We start from the raw sequence: 10,023 nt of genomic DNA, 5'->3' as shown, positions 1-10,023 counted from the left end.
GAGTTGGCAATTGATCCCTGATGGCGAAGAATATATCCTTCCTGTTCCGGTTGAACAGCGGATCGTTGCCTCCATCTAACAGATTTCGCGTCCTGGGCTCCCCTTCAGTGACATATACGTGTCTGGATCGTGGCGGGGGTTCTGGACGACGCGGCATGTAGTTTCTTTCCCTCCTCGTTGACTGTTTCTCTCTGCTCCTTGAGGAATGATTGGCGGTGAGATCCTTCTTATCCGACCTCCATTTTTTAGGATCATGGTCCTGACATATTTCGGAGGCCGTGACATAGCTTTGGCATTGCTTCATGGCCTCCGCGTATGTCTTTAATTGGCTTTCGACCAACTGGAACTTCAGTCGTTGAGCCTTCATTCCGTTGATCAGGGCGTTTAATGCAACTGACTCTTCCAAATCAGTTTCTTCCAGCACCGTCTCATGAAACTTTTTCAAGTATGATGATATAGACTCTCCTTCCAGTTGCGTGATGCTGAGCAAATGGAAGTTCGATTTCTCCTGCCTTCTGGATGCTACAAAGTGGCCCAGGAACTTGCCTTTCAGTTGGGCAAAGTTGTGGATACTTCCTCCTGGGCGGGAGGTATACCACGTCAGAGCTACTCCCGTAAGAGTAGTTGGGAAGAACTTGCACCATAATGACGGGTCAGTGGTATACAGCAGCATTAGGTTTTTGTAGGCCATCAGGTGTTCCTCTGGGCAGGATGTCCCATCGAAAGCCGCCATGTTTGGGATCTTTATTTTCCCGTTGTTGGGAGTATTTAGTATCTCCGGAGCCAGTGGAGAGATTATTGGTATGAGATTTTCAGGAAGGCTACTTTTGCCGGCCTCATTCCGCGGCATAGTAATGTGGCGGCTAGAACCCGCGATTTGTGCCTTCTTTCTTGCTTCCCTCCTTTTATCCACCAGCGATTGGACGCTTTCAGATGCCCTTTGTTTCTTGCTTTCTAGGAAGGTACGGGCGTCTTGAGAGGCGGTTTTAGATTCGCCATCTTGTGGATCCGTCTTGTGGAGGCTTGTGAGGGTCTTGGATCTCTCCCGCCTCCTCTTATTGTGTCTACTGGAGTGGGAAGTCCTCGAGTTCCCATCTTGAGATTCATGAGACTTTGGTATCTCTTGACGGGGTTCGATTCGTTCCTGCAAGTTTTTTATTTGGTCCGCCATGTCTTCTAACACTCGTTGTTGAGTAGGAGTATTATTTATAACACCGCGGAGTTGTTCAGAGAAAGCGGCAGTGAAGTTTCGTGCTAGCATGTCCAGATCACGACGAGTCACGGCTTGATTATTGGCGTGACCTGCGGAAGTGTCTGTATCTGTGCTATGTACGGTGGCGGTTTGAGTCGGATTTTTCTTAGGAGCCATGACTTCTTATTCAGGTCCCCACAGACGGCGCCAAACTGTTTCTGTAATGAAACGAGGAAGTGGAAAAAAAACACTTGAAATACCGTTAGTAGAAGCATTATCAGGAGCGGAGATTCGTGGAAGGAAGCGACTTGAATTCCTGTAAAACAACACGTTAGCCTTGTCCGGGGGGTGATCTCCCGGAAAACCCCTCCGACGCTCAAGTTAGAACGTGGATATGAGAATATTGAGTAGATGATTATAAACTGAATGCAAGAGGATGCCGGGGTCGATATTACTGGAATTTTGGTAGGCTAATGAAGTGGAGTATGAGTAAGGATACTTAAGAGGATTATTTTTTGATGTCCCCTTCCTCTCTGATGGTTGTCTCTATTTATAATGGTAAAGAAGGAAGTTACCTCAGAGAGGAGAGGTTGAAGATCATGGGAAAAGTGGGCAGTTACCAGCCTTGGGAGAAGGATAACCAAACAATGTGGAGAGTGGGAAGTTAGGTCAAATAGGAGGTTATTTGTCTGGAAGGAGTTAGGGTTTCATATGGATCACTTGTTTATGGGCGAATTGAAGAGATGGGAGAATCCAGAAAGGCCCATTGACTAAAAGTCAAGGTCAATCCAGAAGGTCAAAGGTCATTAAGATAAAATGACATTAATAATTTAAATAAATAAGTTAGGTAAGTGATACCATGACAATATATATATATATATATATATATATATATATATATATATATATATATATATATATATATATATATATATACAACGAAATTAGGGTTTATTTGAAAAATTATAGTATATATTTCGTTTCATTAATTAGAAACAATTATAGCAAAATTAATAACATTAATTATGCAATAGCTTTATTTGAAAAATTAATAATTATGTTATGGTAGAGAATCATTTTGATCTCTTTTATACACCCTTATGTTTTAACTTTATGTAATAAATTATTTTTTTATTATATTCATATAGTAGCATTGTATATGTCTTAATTCTTTTATATAAATATTAAATTCACTCAATCTTTTTCTATTTATGTTTATTTTGCAATTTTCATTACCTAGTATAATGAAACAATGTGACTTACATTTGCAACTTTTTCATATTTTATATCACTGATTCGGATTAAATAACGAGCTAATGAGTCTCCTTCTTTTTGCCATTGAACTTCCCAATCAAATTGGTCGTAACACTCATAATGATCAACTTTACGAAGATCCCATTGTATTCCGGAAGCTCGTAACATCGGTCCTGATAAACCCCAATTTATTGCTTCTTCTCCACTAATAATGCCTATGTTTTCAACTCGTTCTAAAAAAATAGGATTTCGCGTAATAAGTTGTTGGTATTCAGTAAGTCCTATTAAAAAATAATCACAAAAATCTAAACATTTATCTATCCACCCATAAGGTAGATCGGCAGCTACTCCTCCAATACGAAAATAATTATGCATCATTCTCATACCGGTGGCAGCTTCGAATAAATCATATATCAACTCTCTTTCTCTGAAAATATAGAAGAAGGGGGTCTGCGCACCAATATCTGCCATAAAGGGGCCTAGCCATAACAAATGAGAAGCTATACGACTTAATTCCAACATGATTACTCTGATATAGCTAGCCCTTTTAGGGACTTGAATATTTCCCAATTGTTCGGGTCCATTTACAGTTATTGCTTCTGTGAACATAGTAGCTAAATAATCCCAACGTGTTACATAAGGCAAATATTGTATAATTGTTCGGTTTTCCGCAATTTTTTCCATACCTCTGTGTAAATAACCCACTATTGGTTCACAGTCAATAACATCTTCACCGTCTAAAGTAACGATGAGTCGGAGAACGCCATGCATTGATGGATGGTGAGGGCCCATATTGACTATCATGAGGTCTTTTCTGGAAGTTGGTACAGTCATAGGTTTTTCCCCGATTTATTTTTTCACGAATTCATTTTTCCATGAATTGATGAAAGAACTTTTGAAATTATTTTCTCTTTAACAATAAGCCTAAAAAAATTAAATACCAAAATAAAATGAATTCTTCTTTTTACTCTTTCGGAATTTCACAAATCAAAAACTATTATTAATAATCATGTAAATCTATACATAATAGTCAAAAATTATTTGGAGAATGACTAAGATGATTTATGATGACATTGTTGGAAAATCACCTAAATTTTTCTTAAAAGTTATAATTTCAAAGTTAAAAGCACTATATGTTGTAAAATTATTTATCTAGTTTGTAAAAATTAATATTTTAATTTTGTACTGATAATATGTAATCGCATTTCTATTAAAAATTTATATTTATATAAACTTTTATCCTAACCACTTCATGCATTTGCATTAGTTTTCTATACGTACTTGTTATCAATAATTGTCTAAATTTTCTGAAATAAATCAATGATATAATTCAAATAAAAATAGGAATTTTATAACCGACATATATACCTTAACCGATGTTACCCGAACTGAACAGTGATCGACCCGAGTCAAATCCGACCCGAATTATGCACGTAACCGAATGTAACCTGACTAAAACCAATTAAGATCGAACTGTTTTTAACCCAAACTGATACAACCCCGAACCGATTGTAAATCGAACTGTTATAAATCCGAATCAAATTTTCACCTAATTTAAGCAAATTAAGTCCAATTTCAGTTTTCTAATAATACGAAAAAAGGAAGAACACAAGTTCTATACAAAAGAGATTGCATACAGAATATATATACATATATATATATATATATATATATATATATATATATATATATATATATATATATATATATATGTATATATATATATATATATATATATATATATATATATATATATATATATATATATATATATATATATATATATATATACATATATATATATATATATACATATATATATATATATACATACATATATATATATATATATATATACATATATATATATATATATACATATATATATATATATATATATATATATATATATATATATATATATATATATATACATATATATATATATATATATATATATATATATATATATATATATGTATACATATATATATATATATATATATATATACATATATACATATATATATATATATATATATATATATATATATATATATATATATATATATACATATATATATATATATATATATATACATATACATATATATATATACATATACATATATATATATATATATATATATATATATATATATATATATATATATATATATATATATATATATATATATATATATATATATATATATATATATATATATATATATATAAACTAATTGAAATAAATTGATCTGCCTATTAGGGCTGGCAAAAGCTGACCCGTCCTGCTAACCTTATCTGAAACCGACTCGAAATTAGCGGGTTTGGGTTTAGATTTTTGACCCAATTAATTAAATGGGACAACTCGACCTGATCTGTTTATTAAATGGGTTAGGTTCAGGTTGAATATTTAAAGCCGAAAAAAACCTGTTTAACCCATTTATTATATTTAAGACGGATCAACATTTGCCAAATACTTCGTAAAACTAAGATAATACCAATTACCATGTATTGAGGGATTTGTCAGCTGAAGATGACTTTCAATAAGAAAGGAAGTTGTCCCACATCGGCTAAGGGATTTGTCAGCTGAAGATGACTTTCAATAACAAAGGAAGTTGTCCAACATCGGCTATGAAAGATACTAATAAAAGAAAAATCCTTAAAATCACTTCCACAGATCTCATACCAACTTACGCAGCCACGCCGTGAGCACAAAGTGAACTATTCTTTCGCCTTTTACTAGAGAATACCGTGTGCTCGCTGCATTAAGTGGCATACGTTTATTTTTGGAGGATGCCTTTAATTAAGGTTAAATGGGTCAAATGACCTGAAATATATGAATTTAATGACCTAAAAAAAAGTAGGTTAAATGGGTCATTAGCAGGTTGATCCGATCTGCTACAGATCAGGTCGTGGTTTTAATTTTGACCCATTAATTAAATGGGTCAGGTTCAGGTTAAGGGTTTATTGACCCATTTATATATGAACCGAACCTGAAAATGACCCAACCCGACCTGTTTGACACCCCTATCTGCTATATCTGATAAAACAATCGGTAATTATTTTTTATAAGTAAATGAGCATACATCATATAAAAACCTGACTATTAACTTATTTCGATATTGACCCGATCAATAGTTATCCGTAACCGATATTTACTCGAAAAATAAAGCTCGAACCCGATCTGTTCTCGAAAAAACCGAACCAATTAGTAATCGATGACAATCCGAGACCGATTGACACTCGATACGAACTTCAACCGACACCGAACTGATGCTAACCCGATAGCTTGAATAACCGATTTCTAACCGATCCGAAATGCAACCGAACCGAATAACACCCGTCCGAAACCGACCCGATCAACCGAATGAACACCTCTACAATAAGTTTTGCAGAATTAGAAAAGAAATAGAGCATGAATATTTTGTTTTAATGTCTATAAACTCGACACATATCACATCTTGTTCTTCATACATATATATATATATATATATATATATATATATATATATATATATATATATATATATATATATATATATATATATATATATATATATATATATATATATATATATAAAAGATTTTTTTCTAAAATTGGCATATAATTATTATTTACACTCTTGTTTTCAACAACGAAATTAGGGTTCGTGATTACGATAACTAGAGCAACATCTTCATCGTCTAATTTTGAAAAACTACTTAAAAAAGAAAATTAAACATTGATTAAAATTATTTATACAATTTCATTTAAAAAAACAGTAATTTGTAGTATATATCATATTTCATTATCCAAAAATAATTATCCAAATACTAATAAGACTCTGAATAACTTTATTTCAAAAATTAATAATTATGCTATGGTAAGGAATCCCTTTGATTTTTTTATACACACCCTTATGGATTAACTTTATATAATAAATTATTTTTTAATTTATTTTTATAGAGTTGCATTTTTTTTAAGTTCACTCTATTACAAAACTATTGAATTCTTTCAATCTTTTTTCCAATTATGTTTATCATGCAATATACATTACCTAATATAATGAAACAATTTGTTTTGCATTTACACCTTTTCATATTTATATATCTAAACTTTAAAATTTATTTTCTCTGTAAGATCAAGCCTAAAAAAATAAACACCAAAATAATATGAATTATTCTTTTTCTACTTCCGAGTTTTCCCAAAACAAAAAGTATTTTATTATTATGTAATTTGATATATAATAATCCAAAATTGTTTTGAGAATGATTAAGAATTATTATGATAACATAGTTGAAAAATTACCTATATTTTCCTTAACAATAGGATTTTTTTATGGGAAATTCCACATAGTAGCATCCAGTTTTCATGAAATGCTAGTGGTAGCACTTTTTTAAGAAAATTTTCCACATGGTAGCATCCAGGTTATGCATAAACTAATTGCCGTAGCATTTTCCATTAAATTCTTGTTAAATTCCGTTAAATTTATTATTTTATAAGTTTTTCCATATGGTGGCATCCAGTTTTTGTTTAATTCACAATTTTAGCATTTAATTCACCAATTTAATGTTTAATTCACCGTTTAATTCATTAACGCCCATAAATGTTGTAATAATTTTGTTTTCATTCAAATTGTTGGCATTATAAAGTTCAAATGGTAAGTAACCAAGCACTAATACTAATACATATTTACTTCAAGCAAAATTAGAGATAATTCTAATAATAAAAGTAAGTATTTTCCTACTAAAAAAGATTTGCTACAAAAAGTTACCTGTTAATTTATCTTTTTTTTACACTTTATGAAAAAAAATGTAAAAACCAATATTACAAAAAGCTAATGATTAACGTCGTTAACAAACAGGAAGATGACAAGTAGGATTTGGTGTTGATGGAGACGATGGGGAACCAGTGTTTATAACCTCTAACAAAACCTTAGCCTTTTGTTGTATCCACTTATGCATCATTTTATTATTATTATTAGAACTATTTTTAATTTTACTTGAAGTAAATATGTATTGGTATTAGTGCTTGGCTACTTACCTTTTGAACTTTATAATGCCAACAATTTGAATGAAAACAGAATTATTACAACATTTATGGGCGTTAATAAATTAAATAGTGAATTAAATATTAAATTGGTGAATTAAACGTTAAAATTGTGAATTAAAATAATACTGGATGCTATCATGTGATAAAAACTTACAAAATGATGGATTAAACGGAATTTAACAAGAACTTAACGGAAAATTCTACTGCAATTAGTTTATGCATAAACTGGATGCTACCATGTGGAATTTTCTTAAAAAAGTGCTACCACTGGCATTTCATGAAAACTAGATACTACTATGTTGAATTTTCCTTTTTTTAATTAAAAGCACTATATCTTCTAAAATTATCAATATATTTTATAAGAAATTAATATTATAATATTATACTGATGATATGTAATTGCATCTCTATTTAAAATTTAGATTTGTATAAACTTTTTATACAAATCACTTCGTGCGTGTAGTTGAAAAACTACATAAATCAGTAAATTAAATATTAATTAAATTATTTATACAATTTCATTTAAAAAACCCGTAACTTATAGTATATATTTCATTTCATTATGTAGAAACAATTATAGAAATATTAATAACACTAATTATGCAATAACTCTATTTGATAAATTAATAATTATGTTATGTAGAGAATCCTTTTGATTTCTTTTACACACACCCTTATGTATTAAATTTATGTAAGAACTTTAGAAATTATTTTCTCTTTAACATTATCCCTTAAAAAATTAAACACCAAAATAAAATGAATTCTTCTTTTTCGTCTTTCGGATTTTTGTAAATCAAAAAGTTTTGTTAATAATTATGTAAATTTATACATAATAGTCAAAAACTATTTGGAGAATAACTAAGAATATTTATGATAACATTGTTGCAAAATAAACTAAATTTTTGTTAAAAGTAATAATTTTAAAATTAAAAACACTATAGGTTCTAAATTATTTATCTAGTTTATAAGAAATTAATATTATAATTTTGTACTGATAATATGTAATTGCATTTCTATTCAAAATTTAAATTTATATAAACTTTTATCCTAACCACTTCGTGCATCGCAAAAGTTATCTATACTTGTTATCAATAATTGCAAATTTTCTAAAACATATGAAAGAAATAAATCAAATAAAAATATGAAATATAATAGTAAAACAAATCGAGTATAATAAATATTTTGATATAAGATCAATATATAATAACTAAATATTAAGTTAACAACTCGATTTACAACATTTGTTCGTTCATACATTTAAATATTTAAAAGCTCAAAATTCATTATAAAACGTCTATTATTTATCACAAATTTCGCAATGTTTCTCTTTCTTATCCGAAAAATTCTAAATGTAACAAATCAAATGAAACAGAAAATAAATTTCAGAAAATGAAAAACATTGTTTCTCTTAATTAACGTCGTACTAAAGAGTGATTAAAATATTTGATTATAAATAAATCAAACTAATTATATATACAGAAAGATCATTTATTATATGCTATCAAATATTACAAAAGATCCTTTATTATATGCTAATAATTTTGGCAGAATTAAAAAAGAAATAGAGCATTAAAATTTTGTTGTAATGTCTATAAATTAGACACATATCACATATCACAAATTCTTCCTCTCTCTCTCTCTCTCTCTCTCTCTCCTCTCTCTCTCTCTCCTCTCTCTCTCTCTCTCTCTCTCTCTCCATATATATATATATATATATATATATATATATATATATATATATATATATATATATATATATATGTATATATATATGTATATATATATATATATATATATATATATATATATATAATATATATATATATATATATATATATATAATATATATATATATATATATATATATATAGATATATATATATATATATATATATATATATATATATATATATATAGATATATATATATATATATATATATATATATATTATATATAATACATATATATATATATATATTTAGATATATATATAATATATATACATATATATATATATATATATATATATATATATATATATATATATATATATATATATATATATATATATATATATATATATATATATATATATATATATATATATATATATATATATATATGTATATATATATATGTATATATATATATTATATATATATATATATATATATATTATATATGTATATATTTATATATTTATATATATATTAGTATATATATATATATATGATATTATATATATTTATATATTATATATATATATATATATATATATATATATGATATATAGTATATTATATATATATATGTATATATATATATATAGTATATGATATATATTTATATATAGTATATATATATATATATATATATATATATATTATATATATATATAAGTATATATATATATTATTATATATATATATATATATATAGATATATATATATATATATATATATATATATATATGTATATATATGATATAGTATATATATATATATATAATATATATATATATATATATATAATATATA

General features: G+C 27.5%; 1 protein-coding gene and 1 non-coding gene across 2 annotated transcripts; one reads left to right on the top strand and one right to left on the bottom strand.

Moving 5' to 3' along the window:
- Positions 1-1,908: 1,908 nt before the first annotated feature.
- On the bottom strand, positions 1,909-3,315 carry LOC130821471 (NAD(P)H-quinone oxidoreductase subunit H, chloroplastic-like). Its single transcript, XM_057687258.1, has 2 exons — positions 2,456-3,315; positions 1,909-1,962 (listed from the first exon to the last, which is right to left on the bottom strand). The coding sequence occupies exons 1-2, from the start codon at positions 3,278-3,280 to the stop codon at positions 1,909-1,911; spliced, it is 879 nt and encodes a 292-aa protein (XP_057543241.1). The 5' UTR covers positions 3,281-3,315.
- A 1,833-nt stretch (positions 3,316-5,148) lies between these two features.
- Positions 5,149-5,264, top strand: LOC130822986 (U5 spliceosomal RNA). The gene has a single exon (XR_009046480.1). It is a non-coding gene; the product is annotated as a U5 spliceosomal RNA (small nuclear RNA).
- The last annotated feature ends 4,759 nt before the right edge of the window (positions 5,265-10,023 follow it).

Source organism: Amaranthus tricolor, chromosome 8, assembly GCF_026212465.1.
Source record: "Amaranthus tricolor cultivar Red isolate AtriRed21 chromosome 8, ASM2621246v1, whole genome shotgun sequence".
Classification (NCBI taxonomy): Eukaryota; Viridiplantae; Streptophyta; class Magnoliopsida; order Caryophyllales; family Amaranthaceae; genus Amaranthus; species Amaranthus tricolor.
Note: the sequence above shows the minus strand (reverse complement) of the source record. Positions and strands in the feature narration are given on the sequence as shown.

What these genes read in the sequence shown, in the direction of transcription:
- LOC130821471 (XM_057687258.1), bottom strand. Translation starts at nt 3,280, where the DNA reads ATGACTGTACCAACTTCCAGAAAAGACCTCATGATAGTCAATATGGGC. An exon ending in AATATGAAAAAGTTGCAAAT is followed by an intron (nt 1,963 to 2,455) that starts GTAAGTCACATT and finishes CTTGACTTTTAG; the next exon opens with TCAATGGGCCTTTCTGGATT.